Source organism: Anopheles coustani, chromosome 2 (assembly GCF_943734705.1).
Source record: "Anopheles coustani chromosome 2, idAnoCousDA_361_x.2, whole genome shotgun sequence".
Lineage (NCBI taxonomy): Eukaryota > Metazoa > Arthropoda > Insecta > Diptera > Culicidae > Anopheles > Anopheles coustani.
Genome location: NC_071289.1, coordinates 41,982,293 through 42,004,700, shown reverse-complemented (window position 1 = coordinate 42,004,700; position 22,408 = coordinate 41,982,293). Strand labels below are relative to the sequence as shown.

Below are 22,408 nucleotides of genomic sequence, written 5' to 3'. Positions count from 1 at the left end.
TAGTGCGTGACCAGCATCACGAGAGGTCGTAAAATATTCCGATCCCAAATCCCTTCGGGGGAGAAAGCCGGCGCAGGTGTTGGTCTAGAGCGTATACTGGCGTGGTTTCGATAAGCAGTGAACAGCGGCAACATTGTGGCAAACGGGATAGAAGTGGAGACAGGGAACAGGTGGTGAAAAGGCTACGGAAAGGTGAAAGGAACCGGCCCGCCGGCGGTGACCATGTTGGCCATGCACCATATGACCCCGGTGGAAGTTACCCAGATCTCCAACCTGCACACGGTGAGTTGTAAACGAATTAGTAGGAAAATTGGGATCTCCAAAATTGTTCCTTTTCCAAGATTTTTTCCCTGTATCATACAATGATTTTTTTCATGGCTCCATTTGCATCAAGTTTCAAAAACTACTTAAACTACAACCACTTAATGCAACGCTTTCTAGTGAAGCTAGTTTCCAGGATTGCTTACAATCTCCACTCGTGTCATACGAGGCAAAGGTTGAACGTGTGCGATTGTTCCTTGCCAGAACTGAGCAAAAGCAAGCAAACGCCAACATCAACAGCATGCGAATCTAATTAATGTCCTCGCTACCCACCATGCATCCCGATGCCATGGAATTCTTGCCTTCTTTGCTCCCTCTATAGCGTTCTACTTCAGTTAGTAAAGACGACTCCGGCGGTGATAAGTTAACAGACGAAAAGTAACTAACGACCAACAAGTCAAAGTCTGGAAAGAGATTTCCATTTACCCAGTAGTCCTCTTCCTTCCTCGCAACACGTGTTAAAGAGTTCCTTTCGATCGATTTCTAGACCAACATCGCTCGGTTTTTAAAGCTTCCCTCAAGCTTGTGCTCAAGCATCAACATCTCCGTACGAGCGCATGGAAAGACTTTTCCCCTCCAGGGTTCATAGAAAAAATGACAGAAGAGCAATTTTACAAACATCCATCATATGTCAAGTACTGACAGCGGGTGTTTCGCTCCCGAACAGCTCGCTAGACCATGAGAGTAGGAAAATCCTTTTCAACCAGGTTCAACTGGCAAAAGAACAAGCTCATCTACTACCCTTGCATTTGGATCTCGTAGCAGTTGTACAAAAAAAACTCACTGACTGTGAATGCTAATTAAAAATGGACGTCCATACAGCAAACTAACACACACACGCCCGAGGGCACGGTCGGTTCGACGATGAACGGTTCAACCCGAGCATGATTGGGGCTAATTTTCCATTCCATTCCTTTTCGTTTTTCCTCACATTTTCACCTCGGATTGAGCATTGTTTCAACGGAGCTCACTCGGGCAGCAATGAAACGGATTTTGCCACACACTTATTACTGCTCGGTTCGGTTGTGCTTTTATCGACATCGCTGACTAATGGTGGTGCAATTAAAGATGAAGTACGTGACCCTGTGGTGGACCTCGGTTGCTCGGTGTAAGAAAATAAAATCCGAATCAGATAGAGGAGGTTCACGTCGGTGGTTAATTTTTTTTATTTTTAGTTTTCTTTTCTGCCCTTAAACTAGCAGACATGATACTATCCGAATAATTTCACAGGTTTTCTTTCGAAGGGTGTAGAGTTTAATTTCAATTTCCCTAGAAAAAGAAAGAATAAAAAGATTAGTTGTTCCCGTTTATGGTGCCTCTCTCTCTCTCTTGTTCCACCAACACCACAACAGGTAGCAACCAAAACCTGATCCTATGAACGAAAATTTTTAATTAAGCACTAAAACCTTTTTGGTGCATCACGACCTAGGCCATCCACCTTCCTTTCCATTTCCCTCTTTAAACCAAAGTTATTTGCGACACTCCGGGGGAACAAACGGGGATACTTTTATGAAAATTATATTTAACTCCACACGGTTTTCAAAACGGCTGCACATTTTTGCAGCAATGCAGAACATTCTTTAGTCTGCGACTGCGGTATATAAAGGCCGTGCACACGGGGCGAGGATGGGAGGAGGAATTTACCGTTTGTGCCGATGCAATTATGATAATTAAAATGTACCTGCCAACTTTTCCCGGCGGCGGAATGTGGTTCCGAGGTTATGAAAATAGTGGTACCGGAGCGAAACCTCAGCCCTTTACAGCAGGGCAAAAGGTTTGACTTTCCCGCTAGAGGTGTTGAAAGGCCCGAGGGTCTCTGGAGGGCACCATGTTGGATACGATACGGCGTGCGATTATAGCTTGCCGGCCTGTTTAGGGCTCTAAACCACAAATTGGTTTCACAAACTTTACAACACCAAACGCCGGCTTTTGCTAGGCCGGCTATCAGTTGAACGTCGTTCAGCTACCGGCAGAGTGACCGTTGCCATGTGGATCTCTTCCACCCGGACCGTATCACCTGGAAGGCCAGGTTGGCCTGTCTGGTGTGGTGATATTTATTATGTAAATTGTTTAATTTAGTATCCCTTGGTCAGCTCGGAAGGTCGACCCCTTGAAGCTTCTAGATTTCTGAATTTGTAAGGTTGGTTTGGTGACAATCGGTCGATCCGAATCTATTGTTCCTTTTACGATTCGGGAGCTTAGACCGTGACGAAACCGTGGAAGAAACAATGGAATCAAGTCAACCGGTCGGAAAATCAATATCGATGTATCCGAGGGACACACGGTAGGTTATCGTAGGTCGCAGGTTTAGACTTTGAACCAAATAAATCAATATTATCATTAGTTTGAGCTTCCATTTGATTCATTTTCGAAAATTGTTATTAGTCGTGATGGTGTACAGTTACGATAGAGAAATTACAAAAAGGTGAAAAACATGTCAATGCAAGTGAATGTCCTCCGTTTGGAACTTGATATTCATATGGTGAACTTATTTATACATGTTTGAATACAATAAATAAAAATTTCCATAGAACATTTTCAATTTTCATCGTATCAAAACATCATATTTAAAGATTCATATTTCCAAACTGTCGATCAAATCAATAACAAAATGCCCCCCCATTGGAAATTCCCTAAGGTTTATCGATCGCATCGTATCGGACCTTTTCAGTCGAACTAAGCCTCCCAGCAGCCAATGAATATTAAACATATTGTCGAACCATTGTGCGGACCCGTTGCAACATTTCCAACCTTCTCGTTCGAAATGTCATAAGTATCGCTGGGTTTCGGATCCAACTCGTGAAACAGACGACACGCACGAGGAGTTAAGTTTGGAGGCGGGTTTCGGCCACGCAGTTGGTAGAATTTTAATGAATTTCCTGTGCGCCAGGCGTGCCGATGGCAACGAAAAGCTCCTCTGGTTGTGGCAAACTATTAACGTACCAGGGTAGCCTATGCCCGACGCGTAATGCTGATGATGATGTCATTCGTGCGCACCGGATATCGCAGAATCGCTAATGGATGCCTGAATGTTGTATGAATGTGAGGTCGTTCTTTTTCATCTCCTGCGGACGATACCGTGACCATCAGCTTTCCGCTGGTTTTGCCTGCAGTATGAGGTGTTTGCATAAGGAATGTTACGGTTCCATTTCAACGGCAACGGCAGTATTTCAGGGTTCCAACTTCTAATCCGGAAGTTCAGTGGAATCCATGACGATGGGTGCTTTTGGAGTTGTTTTTGAGAGTGTGGCTCTATCTAAAATGGTGTTTTAAGCTGAGGAAATGCAATATGATGCAGTTTCAAAATTTGTGTGCATTTTACACCGTAAAGAACCTAGGATAACTTTAGTGAATTGAGGACGGTATATTCAAGAGGAAACCCTTTCCTAAGATCGTGCAGTTAATGATTCCACCGTTAAAACTCTTCCAGTCACTGCGATAACTCAACAAAAATTCATTTTCACGCTCATCTTGGTTCACCACCGTTTGCATTTGGTTGTTTGCTTTGTATTATTGCAGACTTTGACGGAATTTGCACCAAAGTTAATATTAAACGACTCGAACTATTTTCTCTAAGATAACCAAACTTTGGTGGAAATAACTCACTCCCCGGTGATCTCTAAACGGCGAGGATGCTCTTGAACTAATGTATCAAGAATGGCACTTTGAGATTGTGTCGCATTCAGAGTTGATCATACGTGCGTAAGACATGATTATTCTCGATCCTTCCTTAATTTCTTGGACGGTTTCTCAGGATACCGCGCATAAGTTTCGGCACCAAAAACTAAACCCGTTTCCTGGTGACATTAATATTCAAATGATTTTACGACACTCGCCAATCCTTGTGCACCCCCGCCTTTTCACGGTGGCGAAGAACCATTACATTTCAAGCCAGTGAAACTCCCAAACTAGGAAATTGTCTGACGACCATAACGAGGTAGAAAGGAGTTGTGGAAGCAGTCACGACCACCGACTAACAAATGAACGAGCAATAGAACAGGCATTAGAAACAAAGCCGCTTCCCATCAAATGAACCGTGCCGACGTTTGGATTCGAAATTGAAAACCCAGCAGCGTGGCGGATGTTGGATTGAAATTGCGCGGACTTCCACTCGGTGCATAAATGGTGTACCCGGTGTGCGAAGTATGGCAATGGGTTCTCCGCTTCCAGGCCTGAATGGACCAAAAGCTGTTCCTGCGGGAAATGAATGGCTGCAATGCCGGATCTCGCTGCAGCTGCGTTGTAGGTTGCTAGGGAATCACACACAATAGGCAACTGCTGGGAAATCGTGGGTGCATTACGAAACCCAACCAGAGGTTGGAGTGTTTTCAATTTTCTTCATTAATATTTTACAATCCATCCTATCGATTAAATCCAAGATTGCAAACTCGTTTCAATGTTTCATTTTACTGGATTTGTGTTCTTTTGCAATAAACTAAAATAATATTTTAGACAAGCCAAGCTTCCGACCCTGAAAGAGCTGAAAACCAATACAAGCTACGCAGCATTGAGCAGTTCGCGGAAAAGTGCAGTGTCAAAAATGTCATAATGTCAAAATGGTCCAATATCATCCAATATTTTTTTTTAAATAACACAAACTACAATTTCAAATAAGAAACAATATGATTTACTTGCACTTTTCCTTATAGTGGTTTTTCAAATCATCAAGTTTTTCTGTTACACCCTGTAGAACTTACTGGACCCAAATTCCATTCGAATGTGTATGCATCTCGTTTTAAACCTTTTAGAGATAAAGTTTTATTTAAAGTAAGTCTTTGCGATTTATTACCATTCCGCATATTAAATTTTAATGACATTAGAATGAAAGGTGACGAAAATGTAAAGCTATTAAAATAGTTCATTTTCTCAATTCTCAACAATTTGAAAACAAAATACTTAGTACTGTAAAAATTAGTAAATTATCTTGACGAGATAAGAGACTAACTGAGTCCTGTATTGTTTCCGCTTTTCCAGCTCATCCTCGAAATCAACAGCGAGGTGGCGCTGTTCCGGGACCTGCTTATCCACGTCGGTCAATCCCGCGATTGCCCGGAGCTGCGGGAGAAAATTCGAAAACTGCGCCGATCTTGCGTCGAAGCGTGCAAACACACCGCCGCACTCATACTGCCGCAAATACGAACGTAAGTACTATTTAAACAGCCCCAACCCAGGGCGGTCGATCGTTCGGCAGGCGCAGGTCCGGTCGTCTTTAGATAAGCATATTAGCATCTCATTGTCATCGGCGCTCGGTGTTTCACTGAACTTTGCCGCTCGACGCCAGAATCGGGGCGGCACAGGAACAAGATGCTGTTCAAGGTCCCCTCCCTGAAGAAGTACTTCCTAGCGAAAGTTCTAGCATCTTTGAAAAAGCGGTACAGTTCCTCGCATCTGCTAATATACTGCACATTTCATCACTTAGAAACGGTGCAGAGGTAGTAAAATAAGGTAGGGAGGTTGAAGAATAAAAGTTCACTTCCTCGAGTTGGAACGGCCGTCCCCACTAGCCGCCACCAGACACCACCCGCGGGGCGTATCATCCAACTAACGAGATGCAAACAAGCCACGCGGACAAAGGTGCCCTCCGGCCCGGAAGTTGTTTTCTCCAACGAGCTGTTGAAAATTGCCCCCGCCAGTTTAAATATTTACCATCGTCGACGCCCGGTGACACATGGACCAATAGGACCTCGAGCCATCGGAACTCTCGAGAGACTCTTCAACTTTCTTTCATAGTCGTAGCCCGTCGTGTCCATGCCACACGAGTCGCAGAGACGCGGTCGTCGAGGCGGATTTTCGCGTCAGCCGTGCGAATGTGCAAAAGTTTTATGGTTTCTTTCTTTTTGTTCTTGTGCACGTCGAGAGCGGAAATGTATTCTTGTTGCTAGAGAAGGTGATTCTTGGGTGCGTTCTTGCTGAAATCGGGAGTCATTTCTACCAATTGACATAATAGGGAATCATTTGTTATTCATGAAGTTTCCCACTGCGATGTAAATGCTTCCCTAAAATGAATACGTTATTAAAGTCCGGATCCTTGCGATGAATCGTTGAATGTTTAAGATACCACTCATGTTCGTTTTATTTTATTTTACCTTAAAAAATGTAGGAATTATTATTTCCCGACGTTTTACGACCAGTTTTGATGGAGCTAAAAAAGTTAGATATATATGCTCCACATTTTTCCCATTCTCCAAGTCGTTAAACTGAACATACGGTTGAATCTTTGCAACTGTTCTCGTAATGCTTAACGTTTCCACTCCTCTCGGTGGTGCGAAAGTTTTTCCATTATCGTGACGTATAATCTATGCGGCGGGTAACAAATCTCTTCTGGCATTAAAATTTTCCTCCAGCAGGATGCATTTAGCATCCATTTGCGGACAAAGTGCAACAAAAACGGTACACTGCTGGCAGGGGCCAAGATAAATTTGTTCCATTGTGTCGCATAATGATTCGAATTCGACAGTGGGTTGGGTTTGTCAATAAATCCCAATCGGGAGAGTTTCGTCTTGACAATGCCGGTTGCATTCGGTATGGCACGCGGAATCATTACGAAATGGAAGTGAAGAGAAGAATGGAAATGCTGATGAAAATTATATTTCATGTCGAAGAACCGTGGCCCCTGGCACCGTGCCAGAGGCAAAGGATGTCCCCTAGTTGGAAAGTAATGAGCTCAAGCCTTTCCGGGTCGTTCTTCAGCTACTGCCGAGTAGCGAAGTTTTACCCTCCATTTCCTTTCTTGCGCAAAAAGTGGAAGTTGGAGGAAATAATGGCCAACAGGTTTCAAAATTTATGCAACTTATTTCATTTCCCGTTCCTGTCACGTTCGGAGCTGTCAACCTTTTTTTTTATGTTGCTTTGTGTCCGTCCGTCTTCCATGTTCAAATACGTACAAACCCAAGTGTGGCACCATGGAAGCATTTGTCTAGTTTTTCCACCTTATTCCCAGGGTCTTGAGCACCCGTTATAATGGAATAGAGCACGATTGCAAGCGTTGCACCCGTCGCACTGGCAGAAAACTGCACCAGCGTGTGTCGACGTTCTATTTTTCGTTCGTATTTTCTGCATGTCCCATTCGGGACAAATTCTGTTTCCCGTCAGCTCAGCTTACCACCGAACGTCGAAGAATGTCTTCTGCACGTGCTGGTGTGAGAACGACTTTCTTGGTACGTTAGGCTCTTCTACGACAGTAGAAAACTGCAGAAAGTGGGACACTTTTTTTCCCCTAAACGCAAACATTTGCACTCTTTCCGTCACTAAGCTTTATTTTTCCGGATCGTGGCTCAACATAAAAAAAGGAATAAACCTGTTGAGTTCGATTTATTGACCGTCTATTGTTGGAAGAAACGGAAAGCCATATTTTCATTCCATTGCCGTACCGCTTCGTCTCTTTTGCGAGCAGTTTTTCTGTAGAGTTTTTACGAATAATTTTACATATTGTTCATTTCACTGCCGACTTTCTTTCGCTGCACGTTTTGTCCGTATGCCGAGCACGTTCGGAGATTGTAATGAAATCACCGTCCATTTGGCCTACCCGAGCGCTGATTGACGACGCTGGTATGGGAATAATTTTCAATTAGATGATTGGACAGCCGTCGGCAGCTTAGAGGTTTTCAGAGTGTGCTTGAACGAGTACCCGAGAGCATCTTTGAACTTTGTATTAAAAATGAAAGCCATGTTTGATTTTCTGTACCCTCCAGCGCACGCTTTCCTCTTTAAAGCCTTATTTTGAAGATTTGCATTGGATCAGTAAAGCTTCGTTGAAAAAGAAAATACACGACCATAGTTCTTGGAAATGGTAGCCCTCCAGCATTTGACTGATTGCGCCCAACAAGAAATAAGAAAGACGAGGAAAATAACCCGCGGCAAGGAAAGCTTTTAGACAGCGAGAATCGTTCATTCACAAACCGTTTGCACGGCTTGTAGCTAAACGCGTTCTTGAAATGGTCAGACAGTTTCTTGGAATTGTACGATTACAAAGCGCTTTCACTTTATTTATATCTCTATCCTTCCCGATTTCCTACTCTGCATTAGTGGCATCTTATTTCGTAGGCGATAATCCAGGCAAGAAGGGATCTGCCAGTGGTAAGCTTCGCGGAATAATCTTTTGTACAACTCAATGCAATCCCACACATACCGTAGCGGGTCCATTCACTTTTCTTTTCGAAAAAAAAAACAATGAGTTTATCGAGCCTTGCTCTGTGTGCATTCCTATTGGGGAATTTTCCCCTCCATGTTACATACGGAATGTAGACAGGAAAACAGTTTGGGTTGAATAAGTGAACCTATTGGTGCATGCACGACCGTTTCAAAACAAACTTTCGCTGCACTTGCTCAAACGTTTCCCTCCCCGAACACGTTTCGAGTCGTGGGAGATTACGAAGTTCAAATAATTCACCGTAAATCATCGGCTCGTACTGCGACTGATGCCACTGGTGACACCGTTTTAGTAAGTTCGTTGAAGAATCTAGCGGCAGTCCCGGCTTAAGCGACGCCGAAAAGGTCGACTGGAAAAGGACCTCCTCCTATAAATTATAACCAATTGCCGGCGCCACAAGCGAACGAAGCCGGAAAATGTGCTATTGTAAAATATTTAGAACGCTCCCTGAAGTGGACGTTCTCAGTTGGGGATCGTTTCTCTTTTTATTTTTTTGTATATTGCGCATCTGGACCCTCAAAGGAATATTACCGCCAAAAAATTTGACCCGAACAAAACCGTGCTACATCTGCCGCAAACGGTCCATCGCTACTGGGACTAGACGGTGGGCACATTCTCTATTCCATGCTGGAGGATTTCTAAAAAATGAAAAGTTTGATTTATTGCCCTGCGTGCTGGGCAAAGGAAATTGGTAGCTCGGGAACCATTTCGTACCGATGACACAAACACACATACCATCATCATAGCACGAATTGCAACAAATCATCCCGAAAGGCATTAAGGAAGAGCGCTAATGTTTGTAAAACGCTCTAAAACTGGAACGCTAATGGGTTTATTCGCAGTAAAAGATTTTCACCAAAGGATTAAATATTTTTCTTATACGAACATCTTTTCAAGTTAATTAAAAAAAAATCTTTACAACACAATTTGAAAAACAATGCAAATTAGAAAGAACATGGTATGAGTAATACAACAAACGAACAATGCGTTACAAATACCGATGGTTTTGCAATTTTATCTCGAGTTATCTAGTTCTACTATTTCGTGGTAATTGTTCTGTTTCAATTATGTTCTTGTTCACACGCTGCCTCAATGCTTGTTGAAAAATCCATTACAATTCATTAATCATCTTCAAATTGGACTTGTTTTAGCATTCAAACGCTTTACCATTTTGAATTTCATTAAAACTATCATAAATCCAGCTTTAATGATATCGTTTCCCATTCTTCATATTTTATACTCTCATCAAAGCATGGATAAATGTAGCGTTTCAGAAATGTTTTACCACCTACGCTATGGTACAAATACATCATCGAAAGCTAAATTCGATCACCTTACGCAGCGCATTTTCCAGGAAAATCGAGTAACGCCAAAAACAAGCCCAAATACCCACCCACCCACAAAATATTTTCCCCAATGCAAACTTGTCGAACGTCAGTTAACTTCGTCCCCTAGTCTAGTTCCGTCTTCTACCATGTGAAACGATGTCGTTCGAAAGTTGACACAATTTGTAGCGACATGGTACAAATTGCAAGCATCAACATTAACAACCGGTCAACAGGTCGTCGCAATGACATCCCTGGGCTAATATCCCTCGCCGGGATCGCACAGGGGACAGGTCATCAAGTCATCCCGTTCCCGATACCCAGGCAACGGTGCGGGATAGCAAACTGAAGCTGGCGACGTGATGGTACAAGCATGTCAACGACCGCAAAACGTCACATAATCTGTGACGACCGCAAATCACCCAATTAGAGAGTGAAAAAGTTAACGAGTAGAAGATCAAATGGTCCGTTTTCTGGCCATCCATGTGGTCACGGGCAGCGATTCGCTATACCTCCGGATCATGGTTCATATCATCATCCGCCGGCCGGTGCTGGGGTGGATCCGTTTATCAGTCGCCATGTCGGGGTCGCCGATTAGTGTTTTTTCGAAAGGGATTCGTTAAATGAAGTTATATTCCTATTCCAATACGCAATGAACATGACCATTCATAAAGGTTGAGTTAAATTTCTAGAAATTTATGTTTAACATTGAATTGTATACAAATTATACAAAATCGTATTATTAACCATTTACCAACTTCAATTAACGACAAAATTGGGCCACCCATTATCATATTTTGCGCACCTTTGCTTCATGAACTTAGGTGAAACAGATTTTTTTCCAGCTCAAGCCCTTAAATCTGAAACTGGTTTCTTGAATATCTATGGGTTTCTCAAAGTTTCCTTTAAAAGTCGGCTGGGTCAAAATCATTATTTTTCAAACGGATCTAGTTTTGAAACTGCCTCTGAAGCTGGGAGCTTACGTTTATTTTCCTTTCCCCACTCAGGAGAGAAGATCTACAGGTAGTAATTTATCTGCTACTTTGCACCTGTTTCTCAGTTTCGTTCTCATCCCCCCCGCTTGGTGTGCCTGCCAGATGGGGCGACTGTTTTCTCCGAAATCTCCTTCAACTCCTGCGTGGCCCATCGAAGTTTGATGAGGGTCCCGGTTTCGAGAGCTCTCTGGTTTGGCAAAGTTCTCCAAAACAACAACAAACAACTCTTCTTTTCCGCCGCAACGTTAAGCACAGGAGCAGGAAAAGCTTCGCCATCCTATGCAAGATACATACATATGCGCATGGTTTTGAACCACGAAAACATGCGACCAACCGCGCGTAATGAAGTACATTAATTATGGACGTCTTCTGCGACGTCGTGCTCAGATCTTTATGTCCCGATATATACAGGTTCTTTGCGTGACGAGGGCAATGTCGTGCGCCCGCTATCAAAACAGGCAAGCGTCGGCTAAAGCCTCGTAAATTCTGTAGCTTTCCAGAAAATTGTTTTTCACCAACCATCTGAGGAAGGTACGCATCTTCATTCATCTATAGGCTGATATTGCGGAAGGGATGATAAATTACACCGGTATGTTTTTCTGGCTGTAATTTTCCCTTTCCCATAAGAACTGGCAGCTCCTCACCGACGAATCGAACACGTTCTGAGATGCGTGCATTGCTTTTAAACACCCGTTGTTCACATTTACTCCAACCTCCAGTTGATCACCACTCAAAAACAATGTAAAATAATCCAACCAGCGTGCCTACAATCGAGTCACCTATTCGCCGGAGTCAAAGTATGATTACATTTTAAACTTAAAATCTTAGCACCTTTTGCGATGGCTCACATAGGCGTCATCTCATAGCACTTTCGTGATTGGCTGCACGCCGTACGGATCCGCGAACCTGATAAGACAGGGAATTATGCTGTCATATCTATGTTCGACATCAAATGTCGGTAGGGAAAAGTCTTGCTTGGCTGACGACGGAAACCAAGCACCGGCATCATCAAATCCTGACGAACGGAATCAAAATTTAAATCAAGTCTTTGCAACGCATTCGAGCGCGTTTTCGTTGGCGTCTGCTAAAGTATGCGATAAGGTTAAAAATGAATTTGCGCCTTGTGTATGTATTCGTGCTAGAAAAAACTTTCATTAAGTCATCAGCAAACAAAACTCATGAAAAGATAAAAAAAAGTACAAAAAATAATGAAAACAGACAGAAACCCACACAGCTTTACTGAGTAAGAAATGAAGCTCCGATGATTGGCAAAATCAAATTTTAATTCAAATCAGTTCGTTCGGAAAACAGGCTCGATGCTACTTTAATCTTCGGAAGCCTACACACGTACCATAAAGTATATCGGCAGGACGTTTCTAGAAAACGGGGAGCAATCTGGTTGGTCGCCCTATTATCTCGGAACACTTTGTGCTATTTTTCATTATTTTCGAAAGCGTAGCCTTCGATACGGATTGAAGGTACCACATCGGGAAGAATCTGGCTGAATGGCTGAGCGGCCGAACGGGAGAGGACCATCCGTCGAGTGAAATCGAGTTGGTGATATTGTTTTTCCATTATCATCGAGCGCCAGAAGGGGGTGCTCATGACCGGAACGGTTTCAACCTAGGCGAATCGATAGCCGGGAACCCCATGGAGACGCATGGTGTTTCACGCTGGTGGCAGAAGCAGCAAAAAGCACCACCACATGGAACGGTTCTCGCTCATTAATGCTCGCAGCCTGGGTGGAAACGCTGGGTCAGAGTGATATCGAAGGTATTAAATCGAAGCCAGCACCACGGATGACGTTGACGACGGAGTCAAAGTGAACGGGAAGGTGGAAAGTGGTGACAGCATCATTAGCAACGTTTGCCGCCCAAGAGTGGAGCCGGACGCGTTGCAATCAGGTGTCGTGGTGCGTATTTAAAGCAAAGTCGATCGTAAATCTGCTCCGTCATTAAATGTTGCCTCGTGAAATTGCATTCCGGTGCGCATTAGGGCGTTCGGTACGCAGCTGCTAATGAGCAGCCCACTGGGAAGCATGCTTATTAATAAACACAAATAAAACTGATGTAATCCATTTTAATCAGCACACTTTGAAACGAATCAAGCTCGTTATTTATGCTTTGAACTAACAATTTAATTTTTTTCCCAATATCAAAATCAGTTAAGTCTATAAGCAACTTTGAAACTGAAGGTAGTACAACTATTCTTTATTTCAATCAACTTGTTCAAAAAAAGTCCGGAACTATGAGCCTGTACTTGCATTAACAAGCCCCTGTCGTATCAAAAGGAACTATTAGCGTTAGGAAAATCATACAAATAGGCGTGGAGCATGAAAACGACCTTTTTTGTTACAGCATGGAACGAGGGAAAATTTTACTACACCATCCAAGTTGACCAGGACTTCCTTACATTTTTTTAAATCTACCGAACGTTTGTAAGACAACATAAATTATAAACAGCTTTGACATTAGCTTATTGCAGTAGAACATCATTTTATAAATACCTAGTTAACTTACGCTGTTATAAAGAATGGGTGAAGTTTCAGTTCGCCTTCGAAAGATGGAAATAAAAAGATGTTATAATATGAATCGAATTTCAATTGAATTTATTCGAAACGAATGTAATCGTCAAAGATTTTTTCTAGTTTTTTAAGCAAAAGTTTTACACAAGATATTATCTGCAAGAGTAGGTAAAAATTTTATTTTACAGTAGCACCTACTTTAAATATAATACAAGTGGATTGAAAACTCCTTGGATTCCTCAATTTATGAATTGCTTAAAATCTCCAAACTGAGAATTGGTTGTAAAGTTTAATACTTTTTTTATTAGTTTGTATTGTTCTTCTTCTTCTTCTTGGCGTGACGACCTTGTTGGTCATGCCTGCCAGTTAAGGGCACTTTTTACCCTATGTGTAACGTGGATAGTCAGTCCTCTGGTACAAGGGAGAGTCCGGTCTCGGTTGGGATTCGAACCCAAGCCGTCGAGGTTGTGAGCCCCCGCGCTCATGGGTCGATTTTCTAACCGCGCTATCGGTCGGCTCTCGCGTACCCCCGAGTTTGTATTGTAGCATAGCTTATTCGTTTTCGAATTCAATCAAGCTTGTATGCACAACATCTTATTTGTTGTTTTGGGAAAATCATTGACATTATCTTTAGTGCCCTTAAGGTTTTATTTATTTGGCAAAAACGGGTAATTTGTCTTATGAAACATATATCACTCTCTTACCAGACATGACTTTCAACTTAAACAATTCCCAAGTAGTTCAATTTTAGCCCCAAATGCACCTGTATTCCACCACTCATCAAACAAGCAAAACATGATTCTTCAGTTTGTTCTACCTTACGTTCCTCTTCACTTCGTCGCTATACCAAAGCGTATACTGAATGGAAAAAACATGTTCGTAACACTACCATGGCAAGAAAGCGTTTCTTTTGTGCCAAGATTTGCTCGAAGATGTTCGCACCTTTTGCCTTCTCCCGCACACTACACTCCCTTGGGATCGATTGCGTCCTATACGTACGTGCACGGAAAACTCTCTGCCCGAGGTTGAAAGAGGAGGTCGAGGTGCCCAATAAACACTGCAAAAGATTGCGGTCGTGAAGACAAGCAGAAGGCACCCACAGTGGGACGAAGGGAGATTTTTGGCTCCATGGCTAATTTTCTTGGAGGAGAGGTTTTTTTTTCTTTGCTGCTTGCACACTAATACACCGAAAATCGGCACCCTTTGGCGCACTGGCCGCCCATAACGACCAGACAAATCCCAACCCATTAACGCAAACGATGTGGTCGTTGTTGCTGGTGCTGCTACTCAAAGCAATTAGCACTTGCGAGAGGTCGGTTCGGGCCCCGGTTGGATCCAGCACGCGTATCAATTTTGTTAATTAATTGATGTCAGCTTCAGGGACTTCAAGTCTCGGAAGATACTACTTTTGGTGGTAAGATCTTTGACAGAGCCACAAGAATCATGGCACGCACTCGGAGATTCAACCACTACGGAGGGTGTTCTGATCGATAAATGTGTGGCAAGGAGTTGGACATTGTAACGCCATGTTAACACCTTTAACTGAGATTTGCCACGAGTTCTGCCAAACTTGATGTCAGCATGAAAAAGTTAAAGTGCCTTAACTTTTCCCTTGAACATATCTCAGGGCTCCTCGATCTCCTGCAATCCTCAAACGAATGCTTCTAGTGTCTGCTTTATTTTACACCAACGTGCCCAGTTCGTTGCTTGATAAGCTTTAAGCGCTTAACCCAATTATGCTACCTCCAGCCAATGGAAAACCAACTCTCTCTGTCACTAACCACACTGGCCCGGTATAAGGCCTAACCGCAAAAACGACATCCTACAGCCTTGCTCGGTCAGTCATTTATGAGAGTTTGTCAGGGGCACGGGTCCGGTTAGCTAAAACTCACATGCGGTGGTGTGGATGATGGTGATGATGATGATGATGATGATGATAATCGTGAACATGTATATTACCATAAGGATGAGGGAACGAGGGTTTATCCGGGCGAGCGGGGGAGATATTGCTTTCGCAGCATGGCAGTGGTTTACTTTGAGGTGAGATAAAACAGAAGCTTTCCGATACGAAAAACCGGCGTCCCGTCCGAACCAGGGGGAATATCGAGCGAAAATGATTGCCCATTACCGCTTCAAGGTCTAAACGAGGAAATGGATGGACAATGCTTTATTTCCTTCTTTTTGCGTTTTATTGTCTTCATTCCCTTTGAAGCCTTTGTGTTGGAACAAAGCGAGTTTTTTGTTCATTTTTCATCGGCTAGGTTTATCGATACAGGGATAATGGTTTTATAGCAACATTCTGACGTTTTCGACTCAAAAATAATCCTCACTCTATATTTTTTGCACATACCTCTCCCGCCGGAGTGATGGACGAACGCCAAATGCTTTTAACGGGATAACTGAACGCGCCAAATATTGAGCCAAATAGGCTGTGCAATAAAGTGACAGGCGCTGGAAAATCGATACCGTTCTCGTCCAGCCAGACATTTTGATGCTCATCGGATCAACGGTTTTGTTCTTCCCTTGTTTTCCCCCCCACAGCGCCATCGCCGAAGGCATCCTGACCGACAACCCGCACCTGGTGCTGCTGTTCTACCTTGCTCAACTATTTCTAAGAGAATTAATCAAAAGCCATCGACTGGTGCAGGTAATACCGATGGACATGTCCGGCTATTACGGTAAGTTCGTTGACCTACTTTTTCCACGCCGGGTTCCCCGATGCCAAAGCAAGGCGTTTACTTCTTTTCTTTCGTTCCTCGGCACAGAGAACCGGGCCGGGCCGTCGAATCTCGGCAATGTGATAAGTCAGATACTGCTCTGCAAACAAATTACGCCCGACTTCAACCAGGAGGAGCTGTGCAGCATCACCAAGGACTCGCAGGAGATCGCCCGGATACTGCAGGAGCTGCAAGAGTTCATGCCCCAGCAGGAGACCTACCTGGGTAGGTACACAGTATACAGCTTTTGGGGACGGAGGCTGGCATTTCCGAAGTTGGTTTCTTTTTGCTTTTGAACCGAACCATTCGATGACGGCCATTTGACGGCATGAACCCATCCATCACCCGGGCAGAGGTTTATGGCCCGTTCGGTGCCGAACGGGACACCGTCTCATATCGAGCGAGTTCGAAACCGGTGGGGCGATCTATTTCCACCCAGAGCTTCCGTTCTAAAAGAAGCGCAAAGCCATCGCCACCACCGGAATGCCGGTGGTCTAAAATCGATGTTGTACTAAAATTAAACCACTCTTCCCTTCCCAGAGCGCACCATCGCACTGACGAACGAAGTCAACGGACCGTGGCCGGCGAAGCGGCGTCGCGGTTCGCTCTACAAGAACATGGGCCTTCTGTGCTGCGTATCGCGGCCCAACTACCTATGAATGCGAACACGGCCACCACCGGCGGTTTCGGATTGCGCGGCGTGATTGACGCTGGTCGGCGGCCGGCGCTGCCCGTCAGCTGTCGGTGGTGTTCGGTGTAACGACGGTCTCTCGCTGGACAAACCCGATGTGTATTCCTGAAAAGCAAAACGAGAAAAATCAAAATCCCACCGACGCCAATGAGAAATAACCAATCCGCAGGATGAATCAGTCTCTCGGTTTCCGGCCGAATGGAGCTGTATTGCACTGAAAAATACCCGAACCTGTAGCGTGATCGCGTTTCTCGATAAAATCCATGAGACCTAAGCTACGAGACTCGGCAGAAGCTGACAGTGAACCTCTGATTGGGGACGTACAATCCATCACCTTTTGGCTACCAGCTGGAGCTGGCGAAGGAACTGGCGGACAAACACACCTACCCGTGGAAAATCATCCGACTCCATCACCGTAGCCACTATGGATGCATTTGACAAGTATGTGCCCAGTAGTTTTCCGAAGAGTGATGCTCTCACAAACCCCACTCATGAAAGAAAAATGTGAAATTCAAAAACATATACCGATAACCATAGGAGGAGGTAGAAACAAAGCCGGGTGTTTTCGCGGAATTCACGGGGTTGTTTAACAGCATGCAAACGATGGAATGAAAAGTGCATCGAAGTGAAAAAACGAAACGAAAACAAATGGTTCGAAGTAAAAAACATAAACAGACATATGAAAAACACGAAACAGCAAACAATTCGTAGGGACAAAAAAAGACGTGACGAAGGCAAACTTTTACAACGGAAAAAAGGTGCAAATTTGCCACCACCATGCGGGAACGAAAATGTTTTTGAACCTTTTATCCTTTTCTGTTTGTTGTTTGTTTTTTCAACATGCTCTGGTTAACCACAAATCTACGGTAGGAGTTTTTTTCCATTCCATCGTTAGATAGGGAAAAGATGCGAATTTTTCTGAAACTTCTTTTTATCTCACTATACCTCTCCGTTTATGGTCAGAGGACTTTGCTAAGTTTGTTTATTGTTAGTGGTGCGATTGATTGGATGATGTAGCATTTCCTTTTCCCTTAGAGCTTGCGCTACAACCCAATTTATTTGTCAATGCTTCCCCTTTATCAAATGATCAACTGATCAATTTGGTTTTAAAAGCATGAAATGTGTGGTTACAAAAAAATAGAACCATGTGCTGATTCATATTGTTTATTCACCATTCGATGGGGCACTTTCACTCGCCTTGGAAACCCCAACATTAAAACACACAATCGGCTCTAATGGATTTGCCATTGTACGAATCAGCTCCCTTTTTTCCACTTTCAATGCATCATTCGTTAGCATAATCAACACACCATAATGGGGCTCCCAATCCAATGTCCGGCGCTAAATACACCTGAACAATAATCCAGCATACGATCTACTCCAATCGCAGCCAACATTATGATGATGACGATAATGGTGGCGATTGTGATTAAGCTTTCCTGGCTTTTGTTCGTTCCACTTCATGCATCATAAAAAATTTCAATGCAATACTTTTTCCTTGGTAATTCCATTATGACACGGTTGGGATCTGCCTGTACGGTTGGGTCAATCTGTGTCAGTAAAAATCGTTGGAAATGTTAAAATATTTTTCGACACATCTCACACGTCAATCATTTGCTCGATTGCTATAAAAGATAAACAAATAATATAGAATTTAATCGAATGAATGCATTGATTCTCACTCAAGTTTGACCAGAGGTCGTCAAAAGTCATAGGAAGTTCTTAGTTTACATCATTGTTGAATTTAACTCAGCATCGAAAACATTATAGTAAACAAAAACATCATCAATCAAAAATGAAATTAAAAGGGAAGGCAAAAGAACGTCATTTATAACAAATGATTCAACCAAGTTTTGATGGATTGAAACGGGGAAACTCGAAAATACCCGTCGGGTTGGGTGATGTTCCCAAGCGTATTGTAACTCCAACATTCAACACGTCTATTTTTACGATGACTAAAACCCGACGTTCATTTGCGGCGGGTCAGCTATTGCTGTTGTTGGCGTTGTGGTACTGTTTGGCCAGCCTTTTAATGGAGGTTTAATCAACCGGAAAAAAGTATTATTCCCTTTCACTTTCTTCCGGTCGCGCTTTCAGATGGAATGATTTCATTAGGGGATTTCCGTCTCTGGTTGTTCCTTCCGGTACCCGGGACCAACAATCATTTCAATAACCATAACCATACTAATGGGTGGCGTAAATATTGGATTAGATTAGAATTAGCGTTGTGTTGTACGTTCACTTCCTTCCTTCCTTCCTTCCTTCCACCAGACGGGTCCCACAGGGACGTTGTTTTCATCGTTTCCGAACCATTGTGCTGCCGATTTTCTAAATGGATTTAAATGTGAAGCATAATTTCCCCCATTAACTCATACTAGAACGGCGGTGTTGTTAGAGCACTACAAGTTGTATAGAGTAATGGTGCAAATAACAAACACATTTCGAATGTCAGTTCGAGTACTACCACTCTTGACGGCAAATTTATTGTTCAAAACAGTTGAACAGTCCAAAAATGTTGAATAGTCCATCACACTTTCACGTAGTTGAACGAATTCATTTATGACGTCAACCGAAAAGAGGCATCGATCCCATCATTACGACAATTAAGGTAAAAGAATTCTCATTTCGTGACCCAAATGGCATGGATAAGGTTAATCGAATCATCACCCATCATACTGATGGCTCTGCTAGAATTTCGATTACTATCGGCAGTAATACTTTCGTTTGGCTACATTTTTAATACATCTCATATGACCTTGGTTGAGGCACCAGTGAGTTACGCTTTTGACGGAAATTGCATTGACAAGTAACATCCTGTTCCCCACACAAATGAGGTAAAACGTCGAGAATATAAAAAATATATATATATGAAACGATCCGCCATCAAACATGCATGCTTTCAGAGCAAAAGGGGAAAATCAAACAGAATACAAAACAAATTCATTATGGGAATGTTGTGGGAACTGTTAAGCTAATTCGGGTTGAAAAATAACGACGAATAAACTAGCGAAAAGCATGTCATAGGTGCGTTGAATGTACGAAAGCAATATATTTTTTAGTTATTTAATGGGTTTTATAGATTGCGATCTAAATAGGGCGAGAATATGGTACCAAAAACGGGCGATAATGACACCATGCCTGGCATGTAAAACATTGGAAAGGTAATGTAAAATATCGTATGGGCTACGTAATAGATCAACAACAGTAAAATATCAATAGATCATTGTAGAAAAACTCCAAAAATTCTTTTTCATAAATATGAATACATTATTATGTACACGATTCCAAGATGAAATTGGTGTAACTCATCATCCCCATGAAGTATTGAATATTTTAACAGCACTAAAACACCTGTAGCATCGAATCGAAAATAATTTCACTAAAAAACACACCCACACGCGAAAATCTCTCGAGTCGCAACATAATGATAACGTTATGCATCGTTAGAAACATATTTTTGTGAATAAATTATAAAAAAAATATGCCCAAATGTTCCACAAACCCGCTGGTAACGTGCATTGTAGTATACTGTATCAAGTAGAATAATATCAATTGATGGCAATTATTTTTTTAAATAAAATAATCCATCGTTTATCCGCGGCGAAAAAGAATGTACCGTTTAGTTGATGCCTTGCTTGATCTCATATTTAAAATAGACGCCAATGAAACACAGTATTGCGAAGGAGACGTCGCAAAACCGACGGATTTACGTTACTAAGTTTAGTGATAACTGTGATATAGATGTCCTGTTTGTCAATTTAAAACGAAAAAAATGGCAAGTTACGTGTTATGCGCCGGAAAAAAGTGCTACCGATGCAATATAAAAATTGCACGCTTCGGTAGTGTTCATATCGTTGAGAACAATTTAAAAAAATCTACATGAGTTATATGTTTGGCTAAGACAACGTAAACGGGACGAACGCAATCAGAAAGATGTAGAATATAAGATGTTGTTTCTAGAAATGATTTTGTTCATTTGGGCTAGAGGTGTGATGCAAAAGTTATCCCAACAAAGAACAAATAATGCGATTGTGTCATAAATTGTAGATGATAATACTACTAGAAAACTGTGTTTCTGATTTATCTTCACAATTAAAATAAATACAAACATCTTGAATAAGTTTCATCATGCACATGCAACTACAATAATGTACGAAAATCAAAAAACTTATGTACTACAAACATAAAAAGCATGTAACACCAACACACACAAAACAAAAAACGGATATACGAAAAACGTATTAAGTAACAAGACTATTGTACTTTAATTCATCTGCAACGTTCGAACCCGACATATAAATTTATAACAATATCGTGCATCATTATGCAGACGAAGAGTACACCAATGGCAAAGCAACAATAGGAAGCAAACGCCCAATGGATTGTAATGTTAGCAGCATGACCGCAAGAAAGAAAAAAGAAGAAAGATAATGAAACATACCGGAAGAGTTATGTTTCATGCTAGAAACTTAAAACAAAAAACACACAAACAAACAACAAACGAGATGTATAATGTCTTATTTCGTGGACCAATATTTTGTACACAAATACGCACAGACGGTCGCACCCACACAATGGCAGACACAATGAACGATGCGTCCGAATTTTAATTGGTATGCCTGGTCGGAAATCGAATCGAAAGATGTTTTATGTATGAACGAAGAAAGACGAACGGATTGTTTCATAAATGTTAATTATTTTTCATTTTCATAACAGAGTAAACGATCGGTTACGATTGTGTTTGAGCGTTTGGAGACCTCTACTATAAAGTTATCTTAAGAAATAATATATAATAAACTTCCTACAACAAGCACCTGCCGTTTGAGCGAACAAGGCATTGATTTACTCAGATCATAGCAAAACGAACACGAACGAACAATCCTTATTCCCAAGACTGATCTGCAAAAAAGGCTCTTTTTAAAAGTGCATTTAAGCTTCATCTAGAAAACTTGACCCACCCTTAGATCAAATAAAAATGAAAAATTCACACACAAAATCATTTTTTACGTACCCGTTATTAAAATCTCTTCACCTTCTATCATTCCTTTCGGACGAGTCGAACTTTTTTCCCCGGTAATCCGACTTCTGCATGAAACTTTACGATAAAAAAGAAAAAAAACATTAAGCATAGGGTACCACTCACAGTCACTCGCGAAGTAGTAAACACGTTGTAGAGAGAACAAACAAATGAGGTGCAAATAACATTGGCGGTAAACACATAAAATTAATAATAGAAAAATAAGCTAGAGGGAGGCAAGAAAGAACACAAAACTTCATTTCATTCCATCACCGTAGAACTTTGAAATCAAAAACAAAAAAAACATAATTGCCATAAGCGGAGAGTGAAACAAACCAAAATAAACGAGAAGACAACAAAAAATGACAAGAGAAGTTTGAACAACTCTCTGCTGTTAGGCAAAAAGCAACAATGTAATCAAATCAATTACGTGCAAGAATAAAAACCGATTCAAAACAAAACCAAACTGTATGCAAATGATTGTGAATCTTGTGACTGTCCGGGTGGAGATTGTATTACTAGGAAAATTGAGAACTGTTTTTCCGCGCCATTAATTGACCCCCCTTCCTCCGCCCCTCCCCACCGGTTTACGAGGTGGGTTTGCATATTGTCACAGCTTTCACGACGAGTCGCGGATCAAGCTCCAACGAGATTCGTTTGCCCGGTCTA

The 22,408-nt window shown here is 42.2% G+C and overlaps 1 protein-coding gene across 1 annotated transcript; it reads left to right on the top strand.

Moving 5' to 3' along the window:
* Window positions 1-222: 222 nt before the first annotated feature.
* On the top strand, window positions 223-16,690 carry LOC131265538 (uncharacterized). The gene is made up of 5 exons (XM_058267821.1): window positions 223-282; window positions 5,296-5,462; window positions 15,856-15,992; window positions 16,080-16,256; window positions 16,572-16,690. The coding sequence occupies exons 1-5, from the start codon at window positions 223-225 to the stop codon at window positions 16,688-16,690; spliced, it is 660 nt and encodes a 219-aa protein (XP_058123804.1).
* The last annotated feature ends 5,718 nt before the right edge of the window (window positions 16,691-22,408 follow it).

Excerpts from the sequence above, each read along its gene's own strand:
- LOC131265538 (XM_058267821.1), top strand. The coding sequence starts at position 223 with ATGTTGGCCATGCACCATATGACCCCGGTGGAAGTTACCCAGATCTCC. Across the intron at positions 283-5,295 it reads AGATCTCCAACCTGCACACG|CTCATCCTCGAAATCAACAG; the intron begins GTGAGTTGTAAA and ends CCGCTTTTCCAG. Across the intron at positions 5,463-15,855 it reads ATACTGCCGCAAATACGAAC|CGCCATCGCCGAAGGCATCC; the intron begins GTAAGTACTATT and ends TCCCCCCCACAG.